The sequence below is a fragment of the Numida meleagris genome, chromosome 2, assembly GCF_002078875.1.
Source record: "Numida meleagris isolate 19003 breed g44 Domestic line chromosome 2, NumMel1.0, whole genome shotgun sequence".
In the NCBI taxonomy this organism is placed as follows: domain Eukaryota; kingdom Metazoa; phylum Chordata; class Aves; order Galliformes; family Numididae; genus Numida; species Numida meleagris.
Window position 1 is genome coordinate 54159328 of NC_034410.1, and position 20834 is coordinate 54180161.

Sequence of the window (20834 nt, forward strand, 5' to 3'; positions counted from 1 at the left end):
ATAGGATAGGATAGGATAGGATAGGATAGGATAGGATAGGATAGGATAGGATAGGATAGGATAGGATAGGATAGGATAGGATAGGATAGGATAGAATGGAATGAACAGAATAGAAAAGAGTGGAGTAGAGTAGAGAAGAATCATACAATCATAGAATCATAGAATCGTAGAATGGCCTGGGTTGAAAAGGACCTCAAAGATCATCGAGTTTCAACCCCCTGCTGAGTGCAGGGTCGCCAACCACTAGACCAGGCTGCCCAGAGCCACGTCCAGCCTGCCCTTGAATGCCTCCAGGGTTGGGGCATCCACAACCTCCCTGGGCAACAAGTTCCAGTGCATCCCCACCCTCTGAGGGAAAAACTTCCTCCTCATATCTAACCTAAATCTCCCCTGTCTCAGTTTAAATCTATTCCCCCTTGTCCTATCACTATCCACCCTCGTAAACAATCATTCCCCCTCCTGTTTATACGCTCCCTTCAAGTATTGGAAGGCCACAACGAGGTCTCCCCCAAGCCTTCTTTTCTCCAAACTAAAGAAGCCCAGTTCCCTCAACCTTTCCTCATAGCAGAGGTGCTCCATCCCTCTGATCATCTTTGTCGCCCTCCTCTGAACTCGTTCCAAGAGCTCTGCGTCTTTCTTGTGCTGGGGCACCCAGGCCTGGATGCAGTACTCCAGATGGGGCCTCACAAGAGCCGAGCAGGGGGGGACCACCACCTCCCTCTCCCTGCTGGCCACTCCTCTTTTAATGCAGCCCAAAACATAGTTGGCCTTTCGTAGTAGAGTAGAGTAGAGTAGAGTAGAGTAGAGTAGAGTAGAGTAGAATACTTCCACAGGAAGGAAGCTACAAAGATCATGGAGCCCAACTGGTGACCACTTCAGAGATAACCAAAAGTTAAAGGACATTAATGAGGGCATTGTCCAAATGTCTCTTGAACACTGTACGCACAGGAAATCAACCAGCTCTCTAGGAAGCCTGTTCCAATGTCTGATCATACTCATGGTACAGAAGTGTTTCCCAGTGCCCAGCCTGATCGTCCCTTGGTGTAGCCATGTCCCATTCCCATCCTGCCATTGGTGACCAGGGGCAGAGCCTGGCACCTCCCTCTGCTTCCCCTCCTCAGGAGACTGTAGAAGCAGTAGTTTGCCTTATTTGTACTATTTGGACTGTTGTTACTATTGTTCATACATATGAAATAAAGACGGTCTAAGACTCAATTAAAACAACTGTAGGAGCTACCTGCCCACCTAGAAGCAACAGAGACTTACCTAGATTGGCTTTGTGAAGTCTCAAGCATTTCAGAAATGAATGTGTGCAACAGGTGGAACACTGAGGTCTCCATCCTTCTGTTGCTTCTGGGCAGGAGCACCGTACCTGCATGGCTATGCCTGAGAAATCTGTTGGAACCTACTGGGCTTATTCTCTGGGAACACAAAGCTCTTGCTGGGCCAGGAGCTGGGAGAGCAGCAGTATACCAGGATGAGGAGAATACTGTTGCTGGAGCTGTGCTTGTTTAGAAAATCTTGACATGTAAGTCTGTTTCTGATGTTTCTATGAGAACAGATCAGTGAGTGACTACAAGAAGAGGTGCTGTGTATGGTGCTGTATATGCTACGTGTTCTTTTAGTGTGCTTTAGATGGGGAGATGAAAGGCTGGTATAATCAGAATAATAGAGTAAATTAATTCATAATATATAAGCAAGAAGAAAAATAATATTAGAAAGAGAGCACAGAAAGAAAACAAATAGCTCAGCAGAAAGATCCTAGAGTATGCAGTTGCAGCAAAACAGTCTGCTGCAGGTGATGCTGCTTGAGACTGCTCCTTCCTGTTCCTTGGAAGCACCTATGAGAGGAGGCTGTGCCAGGCTCTGGTATACTAACACAAAATAACAGCAGAAAGTGGTATTGGATAGGAAAAACAAATATTGAAAAGCTTGCATGCAGGTGGGGGGGACTGGGATTTAACAGATATAGACAGTGATGGGAGAATGTTACTTAAGTGACCCAGTTGGGCACGCAATGGTGAGCATTCACTGAAGACAACAAATGAAGGAGATAAGGCAAGACAAGACATGGAGTAGCCTACAGGGCACAGATAAAATTGAATTGGACGAGGAGAGGAAAGAGGACTTGGGAGTCAGCTGAGGAGAGAAGCAAAATAAATAATGCACACCCCTCCTTGTCTTTTTAACTTTCACATCATGAAAACATACCTTTGTATGGTAATGATTTGATTGACAGGCTTAGCTGCCAGGGAAAATTTCTACTAAGAAAAACTGTTTTTAAGAATTTCTATCTGCACATTTGCTTTTTAATTAAACATGTTTGACAAATGTTTCTATTCTGGTTAAGTCTGATTTAATAATTTATAGGAGAGTTCTTGGGCTGAATTTTCAGCTGCACGAAAAGATCCACTTCCTTAACAGGACCACTATATAATCACTCTCTGACCTGTCATCTACTGCAGTGTTCACTGTAGTAAAATTAGGCAGAGCTGAGAAATCTTTAGGTACAGTTCCAAGTTTGTGTGTATGAATTTTCACACTTGTAAGACAGTCGCCTCTTTTACAAGCACTATTGCCAAGAAGGAAACTTGAGACTTTCCACCCTCTGCAGATGATGTTACTATCTAGCACTGAGAAGACTCTCGGGCCCACTCCACATACGCACAAAACCCAATGGTGGAGGTATTTGCATGCTTACAGTTTTTCACATCTCAGGGCTAAGTGACACCGTTCCCTCACCTTCCCCTTCATGAGCACACACGGACAGGGAAAAGCTTGGCCACTACCCAATGCTTCTTTCTTTTGTAACAGGCCCACTGCATACCCCTACACAGAGCTGTGATGGCTTTCCATTCTCTTAAGAACTTCTTAGGGCAAATAGAGAAAGAAAAACTGTCAGTCTTTAAGTTGAAATGACTGCTCTTACCTGTTCTTAGACAACTGTTAGTAGTAGTCAACAGTAATAATATGCACTCAGAAAACTTACTGAAGCGAGGTGCACTGTGTACCTTCTCTGCACCTGGTGCCCCCTCAGAAAGCAGCACTGCTCTGTAAGTTCCACAGCCTGAATAGGAGTGCAGGTTTTGAGTCTGCCCTGAGAGCTGCTCCCATGAGTCTGTTTGCTTTGAGAGCTACTCCTGTGAGACTGAGTTTTGGGTCTGCTCTGAGAGCCCTTCCTTGCAGCAAGTCCGTGCTAGTGCATCGATATGTACGGTAGTCAAGAAGTCAGAAGACGTGGGTCATTTAGTGAGGAGTTAAAAGCTGTTTCACAAAGCACATTGGTTGCATTTCCTAGGATACTCCTGCATCTCAAAGAAGTGTGGGTGAGTGACAGTTTCATGAACTGAAAGACTTCTCGCTGGGAGGTTAGCCATGGCATTCAACTTATCATCTACTCAATTTTCAGTTCCCATTTCTCTCCTCTGCCTGTGCAGAGATAGGGTCTAGTGACTAGTGTATTAGAAACCCAAATGAGCACGATTCTACTTTTAAACAAAAAGCAGGCTGAACGCCTTCTGGATTGCTCTGGCTGTAATAAGGTAGAGCCTCTCACAAGTCCCCATACTAGGTCCCCTAACACCCCAAGGATCAGAGAACAGGGGTTATTAGAACTACGTGAATAATTAATAACATATTAAGAATAGTCTGTGATGTGGCAGTCACTAGAGAACTGCCTGGCTGCAATCCCAGCAGCATACTATCTGCTCCCTGAGGCCTCTGCGTGCAGTGCTCATTGCAGGCTTTTGCAAAGCCCATGCAGCAGAGCGATCTCTGTGGGTAACAGACCCCTGGATGGATGCAGTTCTCACAGTTTGGAGGAGAGCCCTCACGTGGTGTTTACACACAAGCCCACATGACACTGGGTTTAGCAGAGGGCTGACTGCTTTTAGGACTCTTGCCCAGACACATCTGATATGAGTTAAACCGAAAGTGGAAGGCACTAAATAAAACCAGGAACAGGATATAGCCTTTCACACCAAAAAGCTTTTCAAACTTTGCATGTATGGAATCACTCCACTCAGTACTAAGAGACAGCTGTCTCCGCAAGGAACGTGGCATCTAGCAAGCAGCTTAAGCCAATATAGAACATTGCTCAAGCCATAGTAATCTACCCATTTTTGTTTGCTGGCTGTTTGCAGTCAGAGCTGTGTGACTGACAGAGATCATCAGCCAGAATGATTCCCTGCTGGAATTCATACTGTGAAACCTGAAAAACTAGCGTTATTTCAAATTATTTCAACTGTACTTAACTTGAGAAAACACTGAAAGCATCCGCAAACCCCGACATTTTACTGTTTAATTACAAGGATTCTCATCCTCTACTACCTGAGGAGGCTGCATTATATTTTGACTTCCTTCGTTACAGACTTTTCTTTAGTCTCTTTTTAAAGATATTTATTTTGCTATGCAGTTCAGTCTCTTGGAGAAGTGCTGCTTGTTTTCACAGACAGCTCTAGAAAGCAGGTCACTGCAGAACTGAGTTATTCAGTTATGTGGTACCTGTGTAAATGTCCTGTAAGGTCAATATTTTCTTATTGAGAAGATTATTCTTATCTCACAGGTGATGACATTGCACTCTGACTGGAAAAGCAGTATTAACTGGAGACGATTCTCCTGTTTTCTCACTCTTCCTTTTACTGCCATTGTGAAGCTTTAAAAACTAGCCAGTCCTTTGTAAAGCAGCTGAGAGAGTACTAAAATATTCTCCCATTTTACTGTTAGATGGCAAAACTAAGTATTTCTGCACTAGAAAGTACTTTTAACCACGACATCTGAATTAATGAGTCTTCTTTTGCTAACAGGCTTTAGAAAAATCTCACTCTCCAGTTGCTAGCAACTGAGAATAAATTGAAGTTCTAGCCTCAGAAATTCAACGCTGCAGCAGTAACTCTTACAGTATCTTCACAGGTCAGTTAAAGAAAGAGAGAAGAGAAAATGTCAGAATGAAATAGTTCACACACTTCACAGTTCAGTGTTTCTCTTCTCTTGCACAGTTAACTGCCTGAATCTATAACTTCGCAGTTGTTTTCAAAGTTTTTCATTGTTTTCATGCAGAGAGAAGGAAAAATAAGATGGAAAGATGCCTTATGTTTGACAGAAGCAAACGAACAGTTGTTGCAGAATTCTATGATACAGGAAAGGGAAAGAAAATCTACAAAATGAATTTTTATTAAATGAAAGAAAATCTGTTTTGTGGGTCAAATATGAAATAGAATATACAAAAACTTTACATCAGATCTCTTTTCAAAGAAATTAAATCCTATCTAGACTGAAGTAGCACTCGTTCTTTCCAAGAACAACGCAAACGGATGAATATGCTTCTTACGGCAGTACAGGATCACACAGTATGCTGTGCTAAATTTCTGGTTACAGAGAAGAAAAGTTAAAAATCTAAACGGTGTCCCTAAAGAATCCAACTACTCCACAAAGTAACTTAAAAACATGACTTTTGATCATTATCTCAGAAGCAAATGACAAGTGAGTCAAGTGCAGAGTTCACAAAGCTTGCATATGATGTTCTCTGTTTCTATACAAATATAGACTGTTTTTATTTTAAAAATCCTTTTATATTTGATATAATTTATTTGTGGAAAAGGATGATCAGTTCATCAGGTTCCTGCTGTACTACTCTAGCAATTCCATTTACTTTACCTCATCCTGTTTTTTAAGATTGTTACCAATAAACCACAGACTGCAATATTTTGGAAAGTTGCTGTACGCTGAAACACAAATCTTTGTATTACTGTCCTGTATATGAAGGTTCTGCAGAGCTCATAACATGTCTTTGGCATAGCACACCAAGTCCCATTTAATACTTTTTTTTTTTGTTTAAAAAAGTATATTTTCCTTTAGTAAAACACCTTAAAAACATCTATTTCTGATTTTGTAAAATAACGTGTCACCTCTTGTGTTGCTTTGCAAAATATACACACACATTTTGGAAAAACATTGAGCACAGACATAAGGGACTCATCTGAAGTCTGATCTGGTTATGAGAAGTAAAATATAACTAGAAATTCCATCTTCTGCATGAATGTCACATGAAGTCATTCAATTCAGCTTCAAGTGCTGCTGCCATTTCATCTGCTTCAGAACTGCTTCCTTCCTCATCTTCATTGCTAGATTCTTTACTGGATTCACTGGCAGCATCATCTTCATCCAGTTTGCGCTTATGGCCCCTGGAAGGACAGAGATAAAGCCCATGAATCAAGAATCAAGGTATCTGACTGCTTATTAACACGGACCACTATTCTTTGACAGAAAGAAAAAAAAAATAGGGCTAAGGACTCATATTTTTTCAGCTCTAGACAAAAAAGTAAAGCACTTACTTTCAAATGGACTAACTACTACCCCCACCATTGATTTTTTAATTGCTGTTGTTTACCATCAGCTGTGGGTGCAAAGTGCTGTTAATTTCATTTCTCCCATTCCTCTGAACAAGGAATGAAAACAAAGTTTAAGACTGTCTGAAAAAAATCAGTTAATTTAACTTCCTCTCATGTAACAAAAGAAAATTTAAGTCTCCTGGGAGAATGAGAAACTACCAGAATTCATTATATTTTGTCATGTGATTATCTAAGTACCTCCTTTTTGTAAAAATTAAATCTTAACTGCTCAACCACTCTCACTGTACTAGCTTCTCAACTTGTGTGCTTCATTCTTCCTTTTTATGTCTCTTTGAAGTAGCACTGCCAGTCTGAACAACACATTTCTTCTTATCTCCAGAGAATTAGCCAGATTAAGCAGGAAGCTGATGTGCACCATACTCTGCCGGAAGGATCACATTCCTGGTTGTGAAAGACCTCCAAGGAAAATCTAACACTTCAACTGGGACAAAGCCATAAGCAGAAGAATTTGGATTTGTGGAATCCTAAAATCTCTGTTCTTTGCCAAAACAGAATTTTATATCAGACATATACTTCTGAGGCAAAAATAAAGTTGAGATTTTGCACAGAATTCAAAATGAGCTCCAGAAATATCTTCAAAAATCGTTCCTTGATCATTTGATCAAATTTCAGAGAAATATGCTCAAAGTGGGTCTCTCTTAAACAAATGTCCTTTTCAGTGTTAGGTAGGGTTTCACTAAGAAGAGAATGCATCCACTTGCAAGAATGAAAAATTAACAAAGTGTCTTCAGCAAAAAGTAATAAATTAGCAAAGGCCCCTTTACTTCTAAGAGTATAGACAAGTACCATATAGCAAGAAAGACCTTTGATATACGTATACCCAAAAGAAATAAATACAAAGATTAAAAGTCAAATTTGTGAGCTTGTAAGCAAAACTGAAATACAAAGCAATTTCTATCCATACAAAGACATTCTTATTAACATTCTTCCAGAACCATTAATTCTCAGAAGAGCAGACTACTTGCCACTTGACGTGTTGGCTGGTTCAGTGACACCTGACCTTCCTCTTTTTAACTGACAAATCAGGGTGTGATGTCAGGGGAGGGTATGAATCAAAATGGTAGGAGAACAGCACTGTGTTACTCTGTCTTTCCATTATGCTGGTCCATTGGGACCAAAAGATACACTGCTGCTGGTTTGCTGATTACTTCCTCACAATGATGTTAGATTTACTTTTCCTTCTGTACAGGGTGGTAGGAACAAGTTTGCCGATGACACAAAACGAGGAGTGGCTGAGACACCAGAGAGTCATGAAGCCACCCAGAGGGACTCAGGCTGAAGAAGTGGCATGACAGGAACCGCATCAGTTAACAAGAAAAGGTGCAGAATGCTACACTTGGGGAGAAACAACCCCAGGCATCAGGACCTGCTGGCGGCTGGGCAGCCGGAAAGCAGCGCGACAGGAAAGCACTTGGAGGGCCTGGTGGACACCAAGTTGAACATGTGCTAGCAGGGTGACTTTGCCACAAAGAAGAGTGCAGAAGAATTCTGGGCTGCATTAGGTATTGCCAGCAGGTCAAGGGAGGTGATCCTTCTCCTCTGCTCAGCATTGGTGAGGTCACAACAGCAGCTCTGGTCTCCCAGGTACAAGAGAAAAACAGAACTACTGGAGACTATTCCAACAAAGGGCCATGAAGATAATAATGGGACTGAAGCATCTCTCTTATGAGGAAAGGCTGGGAAAAGTGGGACTGTTCAGCGCAGAGGGAGGTGCCTGAAAGGAAGGTGCAAAGAGTATGGAGCAAGGCTCTTTTCAGAGGTGCCCAGTGAAAGGACATGAGGCCATAGGCACAAACTGGAACACAAGAGGTACCCTCTGAACACCAGGAAGCACATCCATGCTGTGTGGGTGACAAAGGACTGGCACGGACCACTCAGTGAGCTGGTGGACTGTCCTCCTTTGAGACTTTCAAAAGCCATCTGGACATGATTCTGGGTAGCTTGCTGCAGGCGGCCCTGCTTGAGCACGGAGTTGGACCAGATGACTTCCAGACAGCACTTCCAACTTCATTCAATCTGTGATTCTGTGATTTTGTGAGTAATAATCCTGTGAGTAAGGCTGAAGCCCTGGTTTTCAATCTAGTGTCAGAATTCTTAAGGAAAAATGGGGTGAGGTGAAAGCACTTTCTGCATATTTTGCTGTCTAAGCTAAAATGTGCTAAGGGAGCTATAGGGCACTAAATCCAGCTTAATACACAAGGAAAAGCAGCCTCTCAGGCACATTAGTTATTTCTACACAGCCTACACTAGTGCACAGCTCAGATGAAGAAGCACCCAGACTAAAAATGCTCCGCTGGAAGAAATTTTAGCACATTTCCATTAAATCTTATACAAATGCTTGTATAAGATAATGTATGGTGCTTGTGTTTTACTTGTTTACTTCATGATTATTTCAGCCTTGAGAGATACAGCTTAGTTTTAGTCATTAATGACACTATTAGCTGGAGAAAAGTTAATTGCCGAATAAAGAAAGCTGAGTCTTACTCGGCAAAAGCAGAAAACATTACCGTTGAACAAGCAGTGGATTAGAAATCTATTCTTAGTGCTAACCGAGCAATAAGATAAATAAAAACAAAGAGGGAATCTATAGAACAATGTTCACAGTAGAAAACATGCATATTTACAACATTTCAGCTATGGAAACTGATTGAACCAATTGAAAACTAAAATTTACAGTCTGATGGCAGGTACTGCAAGTCTGCTGGTATCCAAACCAATACGAAAGAACCTGTAGGAAAATATCCAGTAACTCATTGCTAGTTGATTATTCCTAAAAGTGAGAAACTATTTACTGAATAATCAAGCCAGAAGCCAGGAGTACTAGTCCATGCAGCAAACCCACCTTTTCATTTAAATTTACTCCAGAGCAAATATATTTCAGTGAGGATGATCAACAAAACATAAGCACCTGAAATGCTCAGTGTAGCTTGTTAATTCAAGAATGGAGTACCTATCTACAAAAAGTCTCTGCAGAAAACTTTAAGGCAAAGTCCTGACATAAAGTCCATCTCTCACCCAGCTGTATTAAGCAGTACCTTCTGAAACACAAAAAACTAAATGCCATCTGTTTTGTCAGTTCTTGTTCTTTTGAAACAAAAGATTTTATATGTTCTATTTTATACATTCTATGCCAAACTTCTTCACTTAATAATTAGACCAAAAAAAAACCAAAACCAAAACAAAAAAGAACGCACAGCTACATGTTAATCCTCTGCTATAAGAAAGGAAAAATCTGAGTGCCGCTATCTACTAACATATCAAAACCTTTCGCTATTTGTGTACTGTAACTGGCATCTTCATAATTATTCCAAAAGTATTTAAATGCATATTTTGAAAACACATGCAAAGCTAACTTGGATAGAAATGTGGAACAAGAACGTCAAATAAAGCTGCATTTTTAACTTGTGAATTCAGAAAAGAGTGATAACAGATTAATCATTACTGTCTTAAGAGAAAAGCAGTATTTTCCCATGACAGCATGTATGTTAACAGAATAAACAATTTCAAACGTGTATTTCAAAGGTGTACTCAAACTTTATGCCCACTCCTTGTTATTTCAAGTTGCTGAGACATACTGCATAATGCTTCTGAGTGGAAAAGTTATGCACATAAAGAATTCCTTCTTCATATTTAGTGAGAATGATTCAGCAGTATGTTACAGGCTTCCACCAGCCTCATTTGCATTTTTAAAAGTAATTTTGCTTGCCTGATATTAAACAACAAACAAAATAACTGAGTTTCATTAACTTCATCAACAAACAAGCTTTCCAAAAGACTTACAACTTTAAATATCTGACAGCTCTGTGAGAATTGTGTACAATTTATATTTTCTATGCATTAAACATTTATCCTTTGTAATAACCAGTCCTAGGAACCCCATCAGTTTATGTTACTCTACATCACAACTTTCCTTCTCATGGTCAAGTTCATCTCAAAGTCTTTGAAGTCATAATTCTAAAGTCTCCCCGCTTGCTTTAAGCCATATGAAAATAAGCTTCCCCCCCCACCCCCCCCATCTGAACACTTTTTTTCTTATCTGGGATGGAGAAATCACTTTAAAAAAGAACTGCATTTGTAGAAAAGTATTTAAATGAATTATCAACATTATTTAAATAAACTTTAAATGTAATTTGTGATGATATTAAAACAAATAGCAGTTGCAGTTATACATGCATAAAAGTTATCTTAAGAAAAAAATGTACAGAACGTTAATGAGAAATATACTTTGTGATATTCCAAATGTAGAGACAGGAACAGAAGACAACACGAAGTTGCAATAGAGCATGGTATATGCATGTGAAAAAGAAACCAGGAGTAACTATTCAAAATAAACATTTGTTCACTATTGATGTATTAAAATGATCGCTGAAATATGATTGCAAAATACAACTATAGGACAAACAAAAATTCCACTCTTATCATTTAATTGTCAAATTTAGTTCTCTGAAAGAGCGATAGGAAACTCAGTAGTGAAAAGTCGTCTAGAATCTGTTGCTTCTTCCACTCTAAGTCCTTTGTTTGTAATTTGTAGCTGAAAAAGAATAATGCTGCAATTTTTTCTCTATTAGTGAAAAGCAGATTTTATCAGGTCTGTTTTGCATCCCAATGGCATCCTTTTAAGAAATACAATGCAATATAAAAATTGAAACATCTAACAAGCAAAACAAATAGCAGGATAACATAACCCTTGCTTTCAACAAAACCAAACAATCTTTTTTCTGTACCTTGTTTCAAACACCTGCAAAAGAAATCATACCACAGAATCGTAGAATGGCTTGGGTTGAAGGGACCAACCACAAATCTACAGCTAGTATTTAAATAAATCATCACTTACGGTCTTAAACTCCAAATACCCACATCCCCAACTCCTACTTTGCTAAGCAGTAAACTTCTAAGTCATTGAAAATTGACCTGTTTTTTTTCCAATAGCTCCTAAAATTGATACAGTAACAAAGTAGCCTACAGACTAAATGTGTTTAGTTTTTTTGGTTTTTTTGCTTACAAGCAATCTGCTTATAGCGCTGACCTCGTGAATCGGGACTTAATTTTGGTACCAAATACAGCCAAATTACTCTCTGATGAGAATATTCACATAGTACTTGTGAGCACTTTGGAAGACAATGGTTTGAAAAGGGAATTTTAAAACAGCTGCTGCTTTCCAACAGCATGCAATTGCAGCCCAGGCAGCATCGCTACAAGACTAACTGTGCTGCCCCAGGCACGCTTCTGAAATGCAGTGTGAAAAGGTCTGTCCTGGTTTCTATACACACGTAGTCCACAGTGTTCTACAAACTCCTTCTGTAACAGAAAGAAGGGTGATGCTTAGTTCTGTAAAGAGATGGGAGTCTGACTGCCTTTCATAGGACTTCCACTTTGAGAAATTTATTTAGATAACAGGCGTCATGAACCAGAGCTCCTATCAGCAAAACTGCTCTTTAACCAATTTTGAGGATGTCAGCCCAGTGCCCGCCTAACAAGATTAAAGGACGTAAGAGCTGAGAACATGTTAATTGAAAATCAACGTTGTGGGCATTAATACATTACATAGGACAGGCAAGATGATTAAACTTAAATTCAGATGTTCCAAGTTTTGCTTGAAATAGCTATTTCTTGACATGGGATACATGACAACATCTTTTATGCATGGTTGATACAGTAGTAAGCAATTGCCTACAGCAGATCTATAAAACTTAAGGCTCAGGTGTGCACCTGAGGCAATTTATGTCATACACCTGTGCATGAATATTGAACTGTCTGTCCTGGCACAGCAGGCTGCCAAGCACGTGGCTGAACACAGCAAGTATCGTTAACTCCATTTTTCACAGACTGGAGTGTATGTTTGTACCTCACCCTAATGCTATCACAACCAAGACAATATTTAGCATCACAGAAAAAATGCCAGACACCTGACATACTTTTTCATGAACTCATCCAACATTCTCTGCAGAACTGCATGATGACCCAGAAATCTAATACAGAGAAAAATGCATAGAATGTGTTTATCACATAGCACCAGGATGCAAAAAGAAATCGTGGAGCTGGATCTCACCAAACAGTACGTTGTCAATGCTCTTCACAAAGATGTTAGAGGAATCCTACCAATTCCAACCAATAGCTAAAAAAAGGTTTTGAACTTACACAATAGTAAAGTCTGATCGAATTTATTACTGTTGTAGCAATTCCAAAGTTAAAAAAAACTATTCTGAAAACTTCTAAAACTATTTTAACAGCAGCTTTCTACATACACATGCTAACGTATGTCTAAAATGAAAGGAAGTTTTTAAAGATGGGAAATCATAGAAAGTTTAAAAGAATTTCAGGAATTATAATGATACATCAATAGGAATATTTTGTACATGTCACTAATACTGTCCATTTGGCAAGGCAGTATTTTCCTGATATTTAGGCCAACGGGAAAATCTAATCACTCTCCCCCTTCATTGAAAATTGTTATTTCTTAACAATGAAATGTTTTTTCAGGTTATTTAAAAAACAAACAACATAGCAATAAAGCTTTACAATGAGAGACTCAATTTTCTGCACACTGAACTAATAATAATTACACTGAATAAAGCAAAACTGAAAAGTTGGATCTATAATTTTCATTAATTTCAAATTACTTGAAAATGATTCATGCAATTGTTATAAGAAAACAATTTAAAACTCATAACATGGATGATTTCTTCCAAAGAAAAATGTGATAATGATAGCTTTATATCACATAACTATTATTCTTGTCATTGATTTGCAGAAGACAACAGAAAATTAAACATCCTGGTAAGCATGTGCAAGGCCAGACTGTTACGTGACACTTCTATAATGGAAAATGCTCAAATGTGTTCTGGCATATAATCTCTCCATCTTATTTTAAAGTAACTGAAACAGAATGATCTATTCATTTTTCCTGAACAACTTCTTTCTAGACTAACTGCATTTGAAATAAAACCTCCCAACATGGGAATAAGCCAATACTCAGGAAAAAAAAACCCACATCAGTCAACATGTGAGTTTTTTAAAAACTAAAAGAGACCTTTGTTATTTGAATCAAGTTCTCTCTCCAGCTTTATCAAGTTTACAAATGTTACTGTTCGGACAACAAATGTAGTCAACTTGTGCTGCTAAACTAGTACTAGAAGTATCTATATGCAAATGCAAACATATAAAGCCTAGAGACTTGTGTCACTCTAAGTTTTGTCAGAAGAAACACTAAAGGAGACAGACAGTAATGTCTCACAATGCGATGAAGAATAACTATGTGTTTATCTCTAACGTTAGAGATCTAATGTGAGCTACTGTTTTAAAAAAAGGTAGCATACAATAAAGACAAAAAATTGGAAAAAATGTAAGACACTTGAGCAAATTAGAACGTTCAGAAGCATATACTGAGATACAAAATTTTATATGAAAAAGCATGTGATTCCTCTGGGGAAATAAAAATGTCCTTCATTTTTTTTCAAAGCAACACACTGCATATGAGGTAGAATACTTGCATCAGTGTAACAGAGTACACCTTAAGTTTAAAGATCTAATACTGCAAAGTTATGCTTAGAATTCACCTTCCCTGTAATCTCAGTTGGATCTGTTCTATCACCCAGACATTGAGGAGATTCTTCAGGAGAAAAATTAGGCAACATTAGGCTACTTAATAAATAAAGACATAATATGGCTTATAATACACTGACTTGTACTAACCAAGGCAGCTGGAAGTTGGATTTGGTGCCACTGGCTTAAATAATCATTCGGTGGATTTCATAAAAGCTGAATAATAGTGTAGAGTTTTGTGTTAATTAAGTTCTACCTCAAGTTATATCTCAAGCAGCTGATTTTTTTTTCCTGTACTTTATACAAAATTTAATTATTACTTCTGTATCTCTCTGTGGAGAGAAAGGAATAGCTTTGGAATGCAAAGATATTTTGAAGGAAGGAGAGAAAATATCTCTGTAGAAGAAATCTCTGCATAGAAGAAAAACATGAAAAAGAGGAAGAAAACACTGTCTTCAAATGCACATGTACAAAGTGATTTTTTAATCGTGCAGGCAATCCCTGAGAAGAATCATGACGTTTTCCTCTGTATCTGATACGTTAAGTTCTATTTGAAAAACAGATGGACAAACAGGAAGTATGATGGCAGATTATCCGCTTAACTGAGCTAAATTTCTGTTGCTTGCAATTACTAATTCTAAATTTGTATTCCTTTTCTCACTTACTTAGCTGCTTTTTAAATTAGATATTCACAAATTAGTTTAATATGTATGTTAATACATATATGTTATGGGCTAAACTAATTTACAGAGAATGCTAAGATGATTTTGTTAAAGTTTTTAACTTTAATTTTTACTACCACTTTGTCATTGTTTTAAACAAATTATTGAGTTTAAATTGCAAATAGCTAAAAAAAAGTATTCTATTAGGATGTTCATTCGATGAATGATGGATCAAGAATATTAACTGAAGATAACACAGAACAAATTATCCACTCTGTATGGATAACAGAGCTATCTCATTGGGAGCACAAAAAAGACTTAAAATTCCTTTAAAATGTTACACTTAGTCCAAGGGAGGAATATATAAATACTCTTTCCATGTATGTATTCTGTTTCATAAAATGAAGATCCAATTCTACTAGCTTGCTCCTGCCAAGAAAGGAAATCCTTCATCCTCCGCGTGACTGAAACTGGACAGTCCCTGAATTTATTGGCTCTGCTGCCTACCTAGCAGTGTAGTAAACCAGTAAAATTCTCCAACAGCAACAAAGCACAGGTTACCCGCTTTTGCTATGTTAGAGTTAGCAGTTAGTTTTCAGTGAGTATGTCAGCTTAAGTACTTTCTTGTGTAGATGTTGCACCATTAGAGCTGTTACAAGAGTGCAGGTGATACTTTGGAGACCGTGGTAATGCTAGGGATGTGAGAGTGAGACTGTCCCTGGCAAAGAGCTGCTAGATTTGTTCTTTGGTACCATCATTTTACTGGAATACTTGTCCAACTAGTAGCTCTGTTTCTCTATGAGAAGAATCTATCACTCCCAAGGGCAAGATATGCTACAGACTACTCAACACTTTCCTTCCGTCCACCTCCTCCTCACTCAAATTTACCTGTACTGCCACCTCAGATTTTTCTTTATTTATTGTCAGAAGTTTCATACAATAGATCTTTTCTCCATGTAATAAATTCATTTGGGAAGACTTTGTTTTGGAGATACAACAGCTGTGAAATACAAGCTACAAAACATGGAACCTAGAAAATAATTTATCCACAGAAGAAGTTACATTTAAAGTTAACATATTACTTCAGACATTCCAGTATGCTTCAAAATGCTTTGGAAAAGCCAGTAAATTACAAGATGAAAGGCAGAAAGTCAACATACAGTGGAAGAAATTTTAAACATAAATTTGTTAAAAAATTTGGGCTAGAAATTGCTGGTTTTCCATAAGAAACAGAGGAAAGCAGTGCCAAAGCTTGCTTTACAAATAAGAATAAATTGAATTAAGTTTGTAGAAAAGCTGCATGGCTTTTCCATCATTTTTATAAGACCTGTGTAAACGATATACACAGACACCCATTAGTTAGACAGACACAGCCATCATCAGTTTGCTGATGATACAAAACTGGAATGTGTGGCTGACACACCAGAAGGCCATGCTGCCATTCAGAAAGACCTAGGCAGGCAGGAGAACTGGTGCAGAGGAACTTCGTGAGGTTCAAAAAGAACAACTGCAGAGTCCTACACCTATGGAGGAACAACCGCGTGCATCAGTACAGGATAGGGAATGATCTGCTGACCTCTACTCTGCCCTGGTGAGGCCACATCTGCAGTACTGTCTCCAGTTCTGGGCTCCTCAGTTCAAAAAAAGATGGGGATCTTCCAGGCAGCGGAGAGCCACTAAGGGGCCTGGAGCAACTCCAGTATGAGGAAAAGCTGAGAAACCTTGGACTCTTCAGCCTGGAGAAGACTGAGAGGGGACCTCATCACTGTTTATCTAAAGTGTGAGAGTCAAATGGACAGGGCCAGGTACTTTTCAGTGGTGTGCAGTGACAGGACAAGCGGCAATGGGCAAAAACTAGAACACAGGAAGTTCCATACAAACAGGCTGCCCAGGGAGGTTATGGAGTTTCCTTTTCTAGAGATATTCATGACTTGACTAGATGCTTTCCTGTGCAACCTACTGAAGGGAATGTGCTTTAGCAGAGGGGCTGGATTTGATGATCTCCAGAGGTCTCTTCCAGCTCATAAGATTCTGTGTGATTCTGTGATATGCTATACCTTCAAAACAGAATGTTATCTATCTTCAACTGTGCAACAATAATAAACTTTAGATGTATTAATCTGGATCTCTACATTACTGGGTCGCTGAGAATAAAAAATTCAATCTGGTTCAAAAAAGCATATGCCAGCTTATCTGGCAAATCAAATCACACAGCAGAGCAGTCACTGTATCAGTTGTTTTTATACTAGCTGCCACATGACAAACTACCCAGTAAATAAACCACAGCTCGGCAGACTAACAATGCTTCATCTCATATACAGTCTACTCTACAACCTTTTTCTGTCAATATTTCCAGAATATTGTAATACTAAGAATACTTAAGAATTTGCATAGTTACAATTTTTTTTTTATTGTACAGTCCAAAAACTCAGATCCACTGTACTGTTCAGCTGCAGCCTGCCCATGACTCTAGTAAAGATGTCAGAAGTAGAAAATGCTTCATATCTATATAGGTCACTCTGAAAGTAATGCCTCCTATGTACTTTCATGGAAACTACAACAGATACAATGAAGCACAATAACACTACTTGTTAGAGCAAATTCTCAGCTACAAAACACTTTTTTTCAACAGTCACCACCATCAGCTGTGCATTTTTGCCAGCCATGAACAAAAGCCTCCATGCTGTGCTCGTAAAATTCTGCACCAGTAGAGGTGACCCACTGTCACTGTTGCCACTGTTGAAATGCAGCACCCACTGCCTCATTCTGCTCACATTCATTGTTTGGTCTCCATAAACGTTCAGTAAGCACACATAAATATCAATGAGTGCCATTTCTTCTGCACAGAGGAATTCAGTGACATACCTTTGCTTCATCAGCATTTCCATGTCAGAGTCCATTTTGTCAGAATGCAGCCCTGCTGCCATCTGTCACACAACAAAAGCATATAATGGAATATTGGTGGGAAGCTTCAACTTCTACTGCCATACCACTAACATACACCTCTGATGTTGTGGGCCAACATAAAATAAGAGGCATTACTTTCAGAACAGCCCTTGTATTATCAATCCAGAGCAAGAGATTACTGCTGAGCCTTGCCTTACCAATGTAGATGTACCAGCCACTGTTGCACAGGAATACGATTAGCAAGTTACATGGATATAGGACACATACAAGAGGAATGCCTGAAAAGTTATTTCTCTGTGCTCCAAACCCCACTTATTCTACTGAGAGAGCCCAGTACTTTAAAAAAAAAGTTAACAAAAATTAAGGCTGTAACAAATTGTCCTCTTTCTAGTGCTCCCCTAGAATGAGACAATCGCACTGGTACAGACTAGAGCAAGGTCTGACATACCAACAAAACAGGGCTTGACTGGAGGGGAGACCAGACATTTGCCTCTATGTGATTTAGGGAATAAAGTTACTTTGCAGACCCCCTCTAAACAGAGAGCAGCTGAACAGTCTCAAGCAAGGGTTCACTACTTTGTACTACTGCTGATCTCTTCTAGTCACTCCACCTGTCCAACAGTGTCAGAGAGGCAGAGGAGCTTGGGCCACACAACAAGGTTTTGCAAGCAGTTCTGGTTCCTTCAGATCCCTGCATTAAGAAGCAGCACTGCCTTTCCTCCATCAGTGTTTTCAGCACAGGCTTCAAGTAACCATTTTAATTGTTGATATATACTGCTGCTTAGCAGCCATTGCAGACTTGCAGAGGTCAAGATTTATGTGCATTAGTTGTTGTGTGAAATGTACTTTTTTTTTTGTCTTAATAGCGGCTTAGAATGAAGGATTAAAAATCTTTGCTAATAGTCATTAATGTACTTCTTGCTTTCCTTATTCTCAAGAAATATTTAAATAACCATATAATTTACTAAGGGAAAACTTTAATTGTTTAATTGCTTATGAATTGCAGTGAAGTCTCACTAAAGGGAAAAACACTGACTAAATTATTTCATGGCCATATACTAGGCAATTCATCAGACTTCATGTCAGCTTTCTTACTGGTATGTAAACTGAAACAGCACGTTACCGTTTTTCCTCAACCTGAACTTCTATTACACATCTTCTTTACCTCTCTCCATCCCTTTCAAGTCACAGTTGCAAAAGAACATTAATATCTATAGATGGCTGAAATGAAGGTGGTGGTAATAAGAAGCACTTAAATATTCACCCAGTACTGCGGGAGCTGTTTCACTGATGTGAATGGGAGCAGGCTATTGGGGCTTGGTAGAGCTGATTGCTCCTGTGGAGAAGCAGAAGTTACTCCAAAACAACTTGATACCTAGACTTTTTTACTTGGATTTAAATCCTGCCAAAGACAGGAACTGGAACTGCTCCCTGCTTGTAGCACAAATGCTCTGAATTGTAAGATACAGTGAAATGGCTTTCCTACTGTTCCCCTCATTGGACCAAACACTATGAGCTCAGGATGGGTTGTAACGACTGGTCAGAAACAAACACTTTGCTTCAGAAGAAAAAGTGACATTTCTTGACCACATAAAAGATCTTCACTGCCCTTGTCCTCCTCCCCAGCATGCCTAATCAGCTGGTTTTAGCTGTTCACCGAGCAGCATGTTTTTTTTTTCAAATTGTTCCAGCAATCTGGCAAGCTGAGTTGGAGCTGCAAGTAATACGAGGTGGCAGAACAGTACACATCCTTAAAGCACATCCTTAAGCGGCTAAAGCCGGAAATTCCTCACTCAATTCTTAGTTACTTGCTGCCTTCATTTCTTCAAATATAAACTGTACTTTTGGAATTTTTTTTTTTTTTAAACTACGTAAGGTATCAAAAGCACATCTCCCAGCTGGGCTACAGAGCCAGTTATCAGGTAACTGCTCCTTGTCTATTGTTCAGAAACCTCTCCACTAGTACCCATGAGATTACTTTGAATAATTCCACAAACAATAATCTTAAGAAGTAGCATTACATATCAAGAATTCACCCCATCTGGGAGCTCAGACTGTGTCAACATCCAGCTCCTGTTTCCCTGGGTTGGGGCTATGCTGGGATCTCATCAGCACAGGCTCTGCTCCATTTTCTCTCACCTCTGTTGTAGATTTTAAAGACTTGCCCTGGACTCTTCTGCCTCCCAGGTAGCCAACACATATCCTTTCCTTCAACCCTGACCTCAGCAATGCTCATTTTACAGTTGACTTTGTAGTGATATGCTAATTAAAGTAAACAAACACTTAGTCCTGATTCTGAGACAAACTCATCTTTACCCCAGAAACATAAGAAAAACAGAGCTAAATAAAAAGTTCACTTAATTTTTTTTCTGTCATTAGTCTAGAATGCTCCATGTTGGGGTCCTCTGAGTGGACTGGGATCAATCCTCCCCACTGCATAAGAGCTCTCCTCCAGACTGAAACACTGCTTTCAGTGCTTTGAACTTTCTTCTTCAGCTGGCTGCACAGTTAGAAAAGAATCCTCTGCTAAAAGGCACATCTTTTTCCTCTGTCCTTTCTCTCTAATTTCATGAATATCTCTCATCACTTTTCAGGCCTCACTGTTTCTAAAAGGACAGTAACAAATACCTGATTTCTATAGTTTGCTTCTAAAAATTCCAGCTGTTGCAGACTAGTGCTTCTTGCAGATGTAAAATTATTTCTCCTCAGGCTCTAGATACTCCATTGTCCCAGGACGAAAGCTATTAGTTAATGGCTCTGTAGTGATGAAAGGCAATGACTGCGGAAAGATTTCTACTTCAAATGCATTGAAGCATTAGTGACAAACCAATTTCATTACTTCCTAAGTAATGAACTCCTAAGTTACACAGACATATACCAAATCATTACAGATGTTAAGATAGAAAAGGGAATGTGTAAGAATAACAGAGCTTCCTATATACACTTCAGTACTCTTTAGAACATTTGACGAGACAAGTAGAACAAGGTAAATACTCCTAAGCTTGACAACTCACATTATAGTTCCAAACTTCTGCTGCTGTAAACAAGAAAAAAAGGACTATTTAGATTCTCAGTTCATTTTGCAAATAGCAGCACATTCCTTACAGAATGAAGAAGTGAAGCCTATTTAGTGTTAAATAGTCAAGAAAATAAAGATCTTTTGTGACAATACTTCCCTAATTTTAGGAATGTATGGAAGACTTTTAATCATCTGTCCAGGCATTGCAACAGAGAGTAAAAGTAGTCAAAGGCACATGGTCATTCTAATCAGACCGTATTTCAAAGCATTTTCAAAATTCCCACCTGACACAGC

General features: G+C 39.0%; 1 protein-coding gene and 1 long non-coding RNA gene across 4 annotated transcripts in view; one reads left to right on the forward strand and one right to left on the reverse strand.

Moving 5' to 3' along the window:
* Positions 1–10757, forward strand: part of LOC110393990 — a 44044-nt gene extending 33287 nt beyond the window's left edge. The window contains exons 4-6 of one of the 3 annotated variants that reach the window (XR_002435301.1): positions 1362–1528; positions 6127–6222; positions 6730–9943. This is a non-coding gene — a long non-coding RNA (uncharacterized LOC110393990). Of the gene's footprint in view, positions 1–1361; positions 1529–6126; positions 6223–6729 lie in introns of all 3 variants that reach the window. The other 2 variants (XR_002435300.1, XR_002435299.1) reach the window with 2 other exon arrangements.
* Positions 5155–20834, reverse strand: part of CTDP1 (CTD phosphatase subunit 1) — a 104770-nt gene continuing 89090 nt past the window's right edge. The window contains exon 13 of the mRNA XM_021387559.1: positions 5155–6182. Coding sequence (XP_021243234.1) covers positions 6041–6182 — 142 coding nt within the window. The 3' untranslated portion in view covers positions 5155–6040. The remainder of the gene's footprint in view (positions 6183–20834) is intronic.